The sequence below is a fragment of the Vicia villosa genome, linkage group LG7 (assembly GCF_029867415.1).
Source record: "Vicia villosa cultivar HV-30 ecotype Madison, WI linkage group LG7, Vvil1.0, whole genome shotgun sequence".
Lineage (NCBI taxonomy): Eukaryota > Viridiplantae > Streptophyta > Magnoliopsida > Fabales > Fabaceae > Vicia > Vicia villosa.
This window is the reverse complement of record NC_081186.1, coordinates 56,578,767-56,592,878: the sequence shown is the minus strand read 5'-3', so window position 1 is coordinate 56,592,878 and position 14,112 is coordinate 56,578,767. Positions and strand designations below refer to the sequence as shown.

The 14,112-nt window shown below is 35.8% G+C and overlaps 1 protein-coding gene across 1 annotated transcript; it reads left to right on the top strand.

Moving 5' to 3' along the window:
* The first annotated feature begins 833 nt into the window (after nucleotides 1–833).
* Nucleotides 834–2,096, top strand: LOC131619109 (uncharacterized). Its single transcript, XM_058890248.1, has one exon. The coding sequence runs from the start codon at nucleotides 834–836 to the stop codon at nucleotides 2,094–2,096; it is 1,263 nt and encodes a 420-aa protein (XP_058746231.1).
* Nucleotides 2,097–14,112: the final 12,016 nt, after the last annotated feature.

Sequence of the window (14,112 nt, the reverse complement as noted above, 5' to 3'; positions counted from 1 at the left end):
CGTCACATTTTATAATGCATAAGTGTGAATTAATGTGAAGTGTTGTGACTTGAACTATGACTTGAATTGTGACTTGAACTTCTTGTTGGATATAATGATTCGAAGTGAAGTGAATTGCGATGTTGATACTGTGAAGTGGTCATTTTATATAATGTGATCTATTATATTATTTATAATAAACTCGATTATATGGTTTGATATCTCACCCCTTCTGTTTGAATGTTACCCCTATGTTGGTAACGTGCAGGTAATCCAGAGTGAAGGTTGCCTACCTTCATTAGTTCGAGTCAAGTGTTGGTCGCTCTGATACATAACACTCGGGGGGATGAACGCGTGTTTTCCTTATTGTTGGTTTTTATTATGTTGCTGGACTTTAAGTTGTTTTCATTAAAGACTTGATGTCTTGAAGTTGTTTCTTGAATTTTAAGTTGTTTTCATTAAAGACTTGATGTCTTGAAGTTGTTTTGAGTTGGACATGAGATTATGTCATTTTAAATTGAATTTTGTGAATCTGCTGCGTGGTAATGAAATTGTTTTGAATTTTAAAGACTAAACAGGTTGTTATCGGTTCATCCAGAAATTATGTGTTATGTATCTGATTTACATGTGATTGATTGCCGTTGTTTTTGAGTTGAAGTGTAGCATCCCATATGTTTGTTGAAATGTTATAACTCTGATTTTTATAATATTAGTCGGGTAGATTTGGGGTGTTACATAAGTGGTATCAGAGCAGGTCGGTCTGTCCGACCAAGTTGTCGATTCATAGTGTTGTTTAACAATAGAGTATTGTTACTTTGTTCAAACTATTGTTTATGTTGTAGTGATAATTTGAAATGTCAGGAAGGAATGATGTTGCAATTGCTGCTTCTTTGGAGGCTATGGCTCATGCTATGGCGAATCAGCTGAATGCTTATAAGAATGCTGGATCTCGTAGTTTGGCGACTTTCCAGAGGGAGAATCTGCCTACCTTTAAGGGCATGTATGATCCTGATAGCACATTGACTTGGTTGAAGGAGATTGAGAGAATCTTCTATGTGATGGATTGCACTCAAACGCAGAAGGTTCGATATGGAACTCATATGCTACCAGTCGAGGCTGATAACTTGTGGCTAGAGACTAGTCAGAGATTGGAGACTGCTGGTGAAGAGATCACTTGGGCCGTGTTTCGTTGGGAGTTCATGAGGAAGCATTATCCTGAAGATGTTCGGGGAAAGAAGGAAATCGAATTCCTTGAGCTGAAGCAGGAGAATAAGTCGGTTACTGAGTATGCTACGAAGTTTGTTGAGCTGGCCAAGTTCTATCCACATTATAGCGAGGCGACTGCTGAATTTTCAAAGTGCATCAAGTTTGAGAATGTGTTACGCTCTGAGATCAAGAAAGCAGTTGGATACCAGAAGATCTGTGTGTTTGATGATTTGGTTGATAGTTGTCGGATTTATGAGGAGGATAATAATGCTCATTATAAGATTGTCAATGAGAGGCGGGGTAAGAACCAACATAATCATGGCAAGCCTTATGATGCTCCAGCTAGGAAAGGAAAGCATAAAGTTGCACATGGTCAGAGAACTAGTGGGGGAGATGCTCCTGCTAGTGTCGTCTATTTCAAGTGTGGGAAACTTGGTCACAAGAGTAATGTGTGTAATGCTGAAGTGAAAAGGTGTTTCCGTTGTGGCAAAAGTAGGCATACAACTCCTGATTGTAAGTATAAGGAAGTTATATGTTTCAATTGTGGCGAAGAAGGGCATATTAACAGTCAGTTTCATAAACCAAAGAAGGAACAAGGCAGTGGAAAGGTGTTCGCCTTGGCTGGGACTCAGATAGGCAATGAGGATGGACTTATCAGAGGTACATGTTTCATTAATAGTACTGCTTTATTCACTATTATTGATACTGGTGTTACTCATTGCTTTATTGCTGTTGATTGTGTTGAAAGATTGAATTTTACATCGTCTGCTATGAATGGAGAGATGGTCGTCGATCTTCCATCTAAGGGATCGGTGACTACATATCTTGTGTGCTTAAAGTGTCCTTTGTCGATCTTCGACAGAGACTTTGTTGTTGATTTAGTTTGTTTACCATTAAGAGGGTTGGAGTGATCTTAGGTATGAACTAGTTAGAGCATAACCATGTTCATATTAACTGTTATGATAAGTCGGTGAGGTTTTCCACTCCTGAAGAGGAAGGAGTTGAGTTGTTAACGGCTAAATAGTTGCGGTTGTTAATGAAAGAAGAAGTTCAGGTGTCCTCATTGATGGCATCGTTATCTATGGAGAACCAAGCTATAACTGATGACTTGCAGGTGGTGCGTGAATTTCCTGAAGTTTTCCCTGATGAAATTCTTGATGTACCGCCAAAAAGAGAAGTTGAATTTACCATTGATCTTGTATCTGGTACCAGACCTGTGTCGATGGCACCGTACAGGATGTTTGCATATGAATTATCAGAATTAAAGATGCAACTGGAGGATTTACTTGAAAAGAAGTTTGTAAGGCCAAGTATATCGCCGTGGGGAGCTTCGGTGTTGTTAGTAAAGAAGAAAGATGGGAGCATGAGACTTTGTATTGATTATAGACAAGTGAATAAAGTAACAATTAAGAACAAGTATCCACTTCCAAGAATAGATGACTTGATGGATCAATTGGTGGGTGCTCGTGTGTTTAGTAAGATTGATTTGAGGTCGGGTTACCATCAAATTAAAGTTAAAGATGAAGATATCCAGAAGACGACTTTCAGAACGCGATATGGACATTATGAGTATTCGGTGATGCCTTTCGGTGTTACTAATATGCTGGGAGTGTCCATGGAATACATGAACCATATCTTTCATAATTATTTGGATCGGTTTGTAGTAGTGTTTATTGATGACATATTGATTTATTCTAAGTCGGAATATTAAAGGTTTTGAAAGAGAAGAAGTTATATGCGAAGCTGTCCAAATGTGATTTTTGGCTAAAGGAGGTGTATTTTCTTGGTCATGTTATTTCAGGTAATGGTATTGTTGTAGATCCATCTAAAGCAGATGTTGTGTTGCAATGGGAAACTCCAAAGTCGGCTACCGAGATTAGAAGCTTTTTGGGATAAGCCGGTTATTATAGAAGGTTTATCGAAGGATTTTCTAAGTTGACACTTATGTTGACTAAGTTAACTTGTAAGGGCAAAGCTTTTGTATGGGACATCCAATGTGAAGAAAGTTTTATGGAATTGAAGAAAAGGTTGACGTCGGCTCCGGTTTTGACGTTACCTAATCTGGGAGAATCTTTTGTAGTGTATTGTGATGCTTCTAAGATGGGTTTAGGATGTGTGCTTATGTAGAATGATAAGGTAGTTGCTTATGCGTCGAGGCAGTTGAGAACTCGTGAAAAGAACTATCCTACGCATGATTTAGAACTCGCTGTAGTTGTTTTATGCTGAAAATTTGGAGACATTATCTTTATGGTTCGAGATTTGAAGTATTTAGTGACCATAAGAGTTTAAAGTACTTATTTGATCAGAAGGAATTGAATATGAGACAACGAAGATGGATGGAGTTGTTAAAAGATTACGATTTCGGTTTAAATTATCATCCAGGTAAAGCTAATGTTGTGGATGATGCTTTAAGTTGAAAGACATTGCATATGTCGGCAATGATGGTTAAGGAGTTAGAATTAATTGAGCAGTTTGTAGGTGACACCGCAGAGTGTTATGTTGGGTATGCTGAAAATTAATAATGACTTTCTGGACAGTATCAGAGAAGCTCAAAACTTAGATGTGAAGTTGGTAGATTCGATGGTTGGGATCGATCAGGTGGAGAATAATGATTTAAAGTTAGATGCGCACGGTGTGTTGAGATTCTGTAATCGAATTTGTATTCCTGATGATGCGGATATGAAAAGGATGATTCTTGAGGAAAGTCATAGAAGCAATTTGAGTATTCATCTAGGAGCTACTAAAATGTACCAAGATTTGAAGAATTTATTTTGGTGTCCTGGGATGAAGCGTGATGTAGCGCACGTTGTGTATGCATGTTTAACTTGTCAGAAGTCGAAAGTTGAACATCAGAAGCTTGTATGGTTGATGCAACCGTTGGAAGTTCCATAATGGAAATGGGATAGCATTTCAATGGACTTTGTGACAGGATTACCTAATACTTCAAGAGTACATGATTTAATTTGGGTGATTAATGATAGGCTTACGAATTCGGCTCATTTTATTCCTATTAACATCACTTATCCAGTATCGAAGTTGGCAGAGATTTATACTAGTGTAATTGTTAAGTTGCATGGTGTTCCTTTGTGTATTGTGTCGGATATAAATCTGAGTTTTATTTATGATTTTTGGAAAAGTTTGCAAGGAGCATGGTCAGACGGAGAGGACTATTTAGTCGTTGGAGGATTTATTGAGGACATGTGTTCTTGATCAGGGAGATTCTTGGGATACTTATCATCCATTGATCTAGTTCACATATAATAACAGTTACCATTCTAGTATTGGAATGGCACCTTTTGAAGCATTGTATGGTCGAAGATGTATAACTCCTTTGTGTTGGCATGAATCTGGAGAAAGTGTAGTACTTGGACCTGAGATTGTTTGAGAGACTACTGAGAAGGTGAAATTAATTCGAGAAAATATGAAATCTTCTCAAAGTAGACAGAAGAGTTATCATGACAAGCGAAGGAAAAACTTGGAATTTCAGGCGGGTGATCATGTATTTTTTGAGTCACGCCGGTGACCGGCGTGGGGCGAGCATTGAAGTCTAAGAAGCTCACTCCTTATTTTATTGATCTGTATCAGATTTCAGACAGAATTGAAAATGTTGCTTATAGAGTGGCTTTACCGCCCAACCTTTCGAGTTTGCATGACGTGTTCCATGTGTCACAACTCCGGAAGTACATTTCAGATTCGTCTCATGTGATTCAAATGGATGATGTGCAAGTATGAGATAATCTTACGGTGGAGACGATGCTTGTACGAATCGTGGATCATGAAATGAAGACTCTAAGAGGCAAGGAGATTGCGTTGGTGAAAGTAGTATGGTCAGGAGCTGCCGGAGTAAGCATGACGTGGGAGTTGGAAAGCAAGATGCAGGAATCATATCCCGAGTTGTTTGAATCAAGTAAATTTTCGAGGACGAAAATATTCTAAGTGGAGGAGAGTTGTAACGCCCGTATTGTAGCTAATTATTTAATTAAATTATTTTCGAGTATTCGTCATGAATTGTCGTAATTGAGTTGCTGAGTCAGGTATTCAGTTGATTAGTCGGTCGATTACTAATAGTATTATTTAGTATTATTACCATTAGAAATAATATTAATATAAATATTAGTATTATAAGGGATTAACTGTGTGGGCTTATTGAATAGGTAGAAGTAGTAAAAGTGAGGTGTAGTAATGAAGCCCAATAGGGGTAAATAGATAGAGTATTATTATTATTATTATTATTATTATGTTAGTTAATTAGAATATAAAACAAATAGAAGTAACATTATAGAGATTAGGTCTCTAGCTGAAAGAAATATAAAAGTGGCAGTAGGAACAAGGGTTTTACAGAGGAACACGTAGAAGCTCAAGAAAGAGGCAAAATTAGGAATTCGACCGGAGAAAAATTATATAGCAACCTTCAATACAAGGTAAGAGTGGGGTTCTGACTCTATAATAGGGTATATGATGGATAGTATGTGGGATTGGATTTATGAAATCGTTTCTGTTTATGTTTGATTTGTCGTGGCTGACACTGAAAAATTGTTATTATCAATGAATTGTTGCTAAAAATTTGTTCTATGTTGATTGGTGTAATACGGTGGGAGAACTGACTTTTTTGAAATGTTGCGGATAGCAAGAGTCGCCACCGACTTTTATTTTATCCAATTTAATATAAGGGCTAAAAGAACAGAAAAAACCCTTTTGAAAGAGATTGAGTTCGGGGGGTAAGTTATACAAAGGGAAGGTGTAAAGCACCCTTTGTATCCATGGTTATCCATGGCCTCTTAATTGCTTAGCTCACTTTTAAATTGTTTGAAATGTTTGAAGTGTCGTGTGTGAATAGTAAAGATTTTTGAAGAAGAACTTTAGCTTGTAAATAAGCGTAGTCTTTTTGAATTTGATTTTGAAAAGGAGTGGGAAAATATTTTGATTTGAATTTGAAAAAAAGAGCAAGCAATTAAAAAGCAATTACCCTAAGTTTAAAAAATTTTTCTTTTAGCTTTTCGGGCGAAAGGGTCTATCCATACCATGAGAGGGCAGGAAGTCTTTCAATTGGATGTTAAGGGTCATCGAGAAAAGTATCGTTCGCCATAAGACTGTCCCTTGCCATAAATAGGGCAGGTAGTCTAAGGGAAGGATATAATAGTCATTAATCTTTTTAGACATCATGCGAGGATACCTTAGCAATTGGGACAATCATCTTTTACCGAGGCAACTTCGAGGGACTAGATGATTTTCAATCTCTTTAGGCAACCTTGCTTTAGGTATCCTCGGAATTGAGGGACTTGACTATTATTTAGTATAATTAGAGGCAACAGAATCATAAGGCAACAGGCAACAAAGGCAACAAGAGGGATTACCCTAAAGGTGTGTGGGTGCAGCAATCACATGATTAAGTTCAATTATTTATCTTGTAATTAGTTATCCTAATTCAGTTCAAGGCTTGCACTCCCTAAGATTACTAACCATAGCAAAAAAGTAAAACAGTTTAATAGTCCTACGCTATTACAATAAACACCTGCGGGGATGGGGGAAATTAAAAGGCGGAAAAATAAACCTAATCTATTACAATAAAACCCTTATAGGGTAACAGAAAAATAAAGGCAGAAAATAAGAGGGAACAATAATTAACCAAAATTTTTTATCTTCCTCGAACCCTTGATCAATTCTGAAAATTAAAAGGAAAATAAATAATGGTTAGTGTATTACAAATTCATTAACTAAGGCAAACCCTATTTTAATTCAAAAGGCAGAATAAAAATAAAATGATGTTAAACAAAAAAAGAGTTAGAAACTTAGCTTTTTTGATCTGGTGGCGCGTGGCTGAAGGATCTTGGTTAATCCTGAAAATTAGCCACGAAGAAGAAAAATGTCAGTGCATTAAAGACCTCAACAATTATAACGTGACAGATCAAAAATTAAAATGGTAACAATTTAGGCAAACAAAAAAAGACATGGCAAAAGGCGAACCCTGAATGGGACAAAAGTTAACCAGGGTTAATGGGCAACACCTACCAGTGACTATTAGGGTTTATAAATGAATCGAGGTTAACAAACCTAAAAAATTAATTATTGGTTTTCAACCTAATTAACTAATTGATTAACAGTGTATACAAAAATAATCATTTTTAGTATTTAAAAACAATTATTGATAACATTGTGGCAAAAATCGAGTTTCCGATTAAAAATAAATAATTGTCAAGATGCAATATTATTTAGTTAATGAAATGTTTAGAAAAATAATTAATGATTAAAAGAAAGAAGAAAATATTTTAAGAAAAGAATTATGTAATTAAACTAAAAAAAAGGAAATTAAATTAAAAAATTTAGCTCTGGATCCAGTGTGGATGACCTGTGAGGGAGCATGGTGGTCCTGCGCCTTCTGGGTCTTTGGATTGATCTTGAATGGAAATCTGATGGCTGAGAATGAGGATGCAGCGTAGCCTCGTATGTATGCGCGCATGGGATCCATTGATAATTTAAACCAAAAAATATGTTGTCCTCGCCTGGGTTTGAACCCAGGTCCTAGTAATTACCAGCATCAATTGGTTACCATCTGCGCTGCCATGATTACCTGAAAGATAATTACATGTAAACAAACAAATATGATTACGTGTGCCAAAAAGAAATTCAATTTTGTAGTCAAACCGGGCCCCAGCGCTGAATGGATGAGCAAATCAAATCGTGTGTAGGTGCCACGCACGCAGTCAACGGTTCAGCATCACTGTTCATCATCACTTCCATTATTTTTTGCCCAGAATAGCTACGAATTGGCTTCAAAATTGCTGCTCATTAGCTGCTACAGTTCGTAGCAAATCTGGAAAAATAAAACTACAAGAAAAACGCATTAAACAAACATGGAGAGAGCCCATATCTATGTAAAAACACGCTCTGAATTCATTGGTGTCATCCGTTTGGTCTGAAACGGCTTGTAGATTGAAATACGAAGAACACAAGGCTTGTGCCCTAACAATGGTGCTTTGCGTTCCAGGTCCTTAAACTTCGTACCAATGGTTCTAATAGCTTCCAAACATCAACACAAACTTAAATATATGGTTAGATTGCATTGAAACCAGATAAATCATAGAATACGAAAAAGTTGAAAAGTGTATGAATATGGTAATGGTAGCATGCGAATTTCAGGCATGATCAAAGCATAAAAAATACTTAAACCTGTCTTATAAGCTTTTCCAAGATGAATGGAACGTTTGAAATCTCTTGGAGCTGGCTGGAAGTGCTGGCACGAGTTTTCCTTATTTCTTGAAAATATTTCCTTGAAAACCCTAGCTCTTTTTCTCCTAATTTTCGTCCCCTCTGCATATGGCATTGTTAAGAATATATAATAGGGTGAATTAGGGTAATTCTTTAGGAAAGAAATCATGTGTTTGTTGATTTGTAAATATGAGCAAATTTGATTGAAAAATCTTATAAAAACTTGCTATTTTTGCTCAATCTTTTTCCAATCAAATATATATGATTTGCTTGAGCCCCAAGAATTATTATTTGATTGAAAAATCAAATCATGCATCAATTTTATTTTATTTTATTTTTTCTTTGATTTAAATTGAATAAAAATAAAAAAATAAAAATCCAAGCCAAGTATGAACGAAATTCCATGGTCTTCAAGGTGTTTCTTGGGCCTTCATATGATCCAAAACAAAGCCTCATGATTTAATTCAATATTTTTGACATTTTACTTAATTTATTTAGATTTTAAATGAATAAAATCCAAATAAAATAAATAAATGTTATAAAAATATATGAATGACATTATGGGTCCTTATTTAAGTCATATTCATGTTTGAAACCCAAAACTTAGGCCCATTAGCTTAAAAAAACAAAATTCTCCATTTTGCATTAAGTGCATTTTCTCAAAATCGACCAATTTTGATAAGGCATATCTCCCTCAATTTTTAAGATATGAAAGAGTTATAGGACTTTTTGGAAAGCCCAAGATGTCCTCTACAGGCCACTTTGGAACATATTTTTCATTTGGAGATTTTATCTTGAAGATATGGCTCATGACAAAGAACAGCTTTTTGCGATCTTCTAGAAGGACCTGTAATGTTTTGACTTATATCTCTTATGCGGAATCATTTCTTGACCTTGGGCCCAACATAAAAGTTGTAGATAATTGAATTTCCTTGAGAATAAGCTTTGGTTGAGAAATTTCTGATAAAGTATGAGAGAGATACGATCAGTCAAAGTACAGTTGACTTTTGTTTAGAAACCCTAAATTAGCAACTTGGACTTTTGTTGATTTCTGAACTTTTCTTGATGAATTATGATCAAACCTTGATCAAATGATGAATGTTACTTAAAAATAAGGATGTTGACCAAAAATCAGGAGTTTTAACTGTAATTTGACCATAGTTGACTTTTAGGTCAGACTGGTCGACTGTCGACCATTTGAACTGTGACTGAGCAATCTGATGAATCAGAGCTTGAAAACTAGGCATAAGGATTCTTTGAGGCATATGAGAGATCATGAAATCTACCTGAGATATCAGAACCTAATTTTACCTTGGAGAGAGAAAACCCTAATTTTGGGTTGATTGCTTAGGAGACAAGCAAATGAGCCCAATTCTTGTATTGTCTTGAGCAGTTGAAGATCATATGAGCCAAAATAATTTGAAACATGATGGGCAAATTTTGGGGTATGACAATTGGGTATGATTTTATGTTGCTGTGATGCTTTAATCTAGTATGTTGATCGAGAGAGGAATAGAGTTTAGGCGAAGTCTATGAGTAGAAAATAAAAAAATAGTAATAAGAATGAAGGGGCGACCGCCCCTGTGTCGTGTGTAGGAAAGTGGCGACTGCCACCTTGTGTCTAGGAGGGGCGTCTGCCTCATGGTGGTGAGCAAGGAGGGAGCGACTTCTCCCATACTTGGTGAAGGTTAGGGGGCGTAGGCTCCATTAGGTGGGGGCCACCAATTATTTTGTATTATATTATTCACTTAGTACTGGAACATGTGGATTAGGGTAATCATAAAGGAATGATACACATGGGGGTCAAGTAATTAAAAATAAAAATTGGTTAGTGTTTATATTTAGCAACAGTAGCGAACTGTAACAGAAGAGTAACCAGTAGCAATGAAATACCAGTGAGTGTGTAACAAAAAATTAATTAGCAGGTTTGGGTAATATTTAATAACAGTATAAGTAGTGGGCTAATTAATTCAACAGAGACGTAATACGACATATTAATACGAAATAGAAATAATGGAACTTTTAACCGTTAATTATTTGGCCGGTATAATTGAATCGTCCGAATATTTTCGGAACGTTTGTAGCATATTTTGGTTGATTTGGTGTGTTGTATATTTTGTCGAAAAATGCGAAATTTTCGTTGTTGAATTTGTTGATAATGCGAAGTTGCAGGAATTTTGTGATGATGAATTACCTCTATTTATTGGTAATAACAATGATATAGGCGTATGCCTTGCGATGAGATTTGTTGTTGTTGAGTATGTAATGTTGCATTTATCGAGTCACATACATTTGCATACTTTGCAACGACATGGACTGCCAAACTGCGATGAAGGCTTATACCTTGTTGATGCCTCTATTTATTGGCAATTTAGCGATGGAGGCTGAAGCCCTGTTGGTACCACATGCATGTGCATTGTTAGCGTCACATTTTATAATTCATAAGTGTGAATTAATATGAAGTGTTGTGACTTGAACTATGACTTGAATTGTGACTTGAATTGTTTGTTGGATATAATGATGCGAAGTGAAGTGAATTGCGATGTTGATATTGTGAAGTGGTCATTTTATATAATCTGATCTATTATATTATTTATAATAAACTCAATTATATGGTTTGATATCTCACCCCTTCTATTTGAATGTTACCCCTATGTTGGTAACGTGCAGGTAATCCAAAGTGAAGGTTGTTTACCTTCATTAGTTCGAGCCAGGTGTTGGTCGCTCTGATACGTAACACTCGGGGGGTGAACGCTTGTTTTCCTTATTATTGGTTTTTATTATGTTGCTGAATTTTAAGTTGTTTTCATTAAAGACTTGATGTCTTGAAGTTATTTGCTGAATTTTAAGTTGTTTTCATTAAAAACTTGATGTCTTGAAGTTGTTTTGAGTTGGACATGAGATAATGTCATTTTAAATTGAACTTTGTGAATCTGCTACATAGTAATGAATTTTTTTTTGAATTTAAAGACTAAACAGGTTGTTGATGGTTCATCCGGAAATTATGTGTTTTGTATCTGATTTACATGTGATTGATTGCCGTTGTTTTTGAGTTGAAGTGTAGCATCCCATATGTTTGTTGAAATTTTATAATATTCGCCGGGTAGATTTGGGGTGTTACAACTTTGATCACGCACTCCTCCATGGAGACGCCGCCGTCCCAGATCCGACTCACACTCACCCCGACAAGGAGAGACACCACCCCTTACGCCTCCTCGGAGGACCCCCGAGCCATATCTCACACACTTTCTCCTCGATCGTAAAGAGCACGATCCATGACTCCCTTTTGGGGGCATGGACGTCATGATTCTCAGAGTCTGTCTCCCCAGCCTCGGGGTCGGGGCCCTCAATTGGAAAGAAAGATGCCAGTAGCCACCAAAAAACAAGAATGCACTCCTCCTCCTAAGGAACGACGCTCTAAGAGACTGAGAATCCCATCAAACAAACTTATCCTAAATGTACCACCTATCTGGAGGGATTTAACTTAAAAGTTTAGCTCGAATGAGTGTCAAAAGTCTAGCACAAGAGACTTTAAATAAAGTCTTGTCTTAGGATTTGATAAAAGTCCCGGTCAATGGGCTTATCGCCTCAATTGAGGGACTTGGAGTCTCATCAATTAAGGCTCAACGCATAATCCTACCCGAGGGAATGAGAATCCCATCAAATATATCTTAAACGCCTCGCCAAAGTAACTTAGAATTTTTTCTAGCAGGATTTAACTTAAAAGTTTATCCCTAGGGTGCGACCAAAGTGTGGCCCAAGAGATTTTAAGGAAAGCCTTTTCTGAGGGCTTGATAGAAGTTCCGCCAAAGGGTATAAACACCCCGGCCGAGGGAGTTGTAGTCTCATCAGTCAAGATTCCACACATATTCACGTTTGAAGGACTAATGGTCCATTTGGTTCAACGGAAGGGAGGGGATTTAATCGAGGGGAGGGGAATGGAGGGGAAGGGAGGAGAGGGAATTTAACTAAATATATGTTTGGTTCAAAGGAGGGGAGAGGAGGGATTTTTAACAAGTATGTTTGGTTCACAAGGGGAGGAGAGAGATTTTAAAATCAATTTACCTTTTTATCCTTATAAATATTATTATTTGTACTTAATAAAAATAATTCTAAATAACAATAGTATTGAGTAAATTTCACCAAATAAAAACTTGTTCATTCATAAACCATAATATAACAGTAAACAACAACACACATTAGTTAAACTATATATCTTCAACGCAAATCAAACCATTATCTGATCTTATGATTCATTTAATCCAATAAACTATAATTAAAAGTAAATAAAATAATTTTAGAATATTAAAAAAATTAAACAAATAATATTAGAGTTAAAATTTTTATTTATAACATAAATATATTATATTTGCATATTTTGTATATTGTTATTATTATTATTAATAGCATAATAAAAAAACCTTATTACTATCATATATTATAAATAAGAACCGATATAAATATGTTATTATTATAAAAAAAAACATAATATCAAAAAGGGAACTTCAACAAAATAAAAAGGAAAAAAACTCACCTAAAAACAACAACGCACAAATAGCAACCGCACAATAGAAAAAAAAATGAAATAATACAGAGAAAAAATCTAGTCTTTAATTCAATAAAGACAATCTTGGAATTAAAAATAATAATTGAGGTTAAAATAGGAAAAATAATAAAATTATGATTACTGAATCTTCCCTCCCCTTCGAATCCCTCCAATTTGGAGGGGAGCAAAAAGTGATTCTAGGAGGGATTTTGCTCCGCTCCCCTCCCCTTATAAAAATTGAACCAAACACATATTTTTATAAATATCCCTTCCCCTCCCCTCCATCTACTCCCAACCAAACGGAGCCTGAAAGTCCCATCAAACATGCATATGTTAAAGTCCCGCTTAAGAAACTCAGAGTTTTCTCAGGCGGGATTGTAGCGGTGAAATTTGTGAGACTAAAGCCATTGATTGACTTAACTCATATGTTTTAAACAGAATCGCCACTGCGCTTTATTATTTCCAAAGGAAATGGGAGAAAGAGTGAATAAAATCCACAGAAGGTTTTAAAATCAAAACTAATAAAATTATCAGAGATTTGGGTACAGGGGGTTGATTATGCAAGGGGGAGGTTTTAAGCACCCCTCACATATATGGTACTTCATAGGAACCTCTTTGAAAATATTATTATTATTGTTGTTATTATTATAAAATACCTTTGTGTTTTTGTTTAAATAGAGTGGGGGATGAGAAAAGAAGATTTTAAAAGTGAGCTCGGTAAGACATTGCGTCTCAGGCCTACATACGCCTTAAGTGCAGTAGGGAAGTCGGAGCTTTTGAAGTTCCTCTTAAAAGGAAAATAAAAGATCCAAGTGACAAAATCTTTTTGAGTGTTGAGCTTTAACAATACTCATCGGATTTTTAAAATGTTAAACTTTAACAATACTTAACAAGTTTTAATAAAAGGAGCCAAGCTTTAACAATACAAGGCCAAAGTTTAAAAAAGGTTGGTTGAGCTTTAACAATACAAAACCAAGGGTTGATTTTTATAAAAAAAGGTTAAGCTTTAACAATACAAAACCATGAAATAAGTGGGGTGCAAAGCTTTAACAATAATAAGCATCAAGTAAAAGAGATTGGAAGAGAGATTGAGTACCTTGACAATTTTAGTCAATACCATTCTCATTCCTTTGGATATTTCAACAACAACTTAAGCAATCAATCGTGAATACCTC

What these genes read in the sequence shown, in the direction of transcription:
- LOC131619109 (XM_058890248.1), top strand. Translation starts at nt 834, where the DNA reads ATGTCAGGAAGGAATGATGTTGCAATTGCTGCTTCTTTGGAGGCTATG.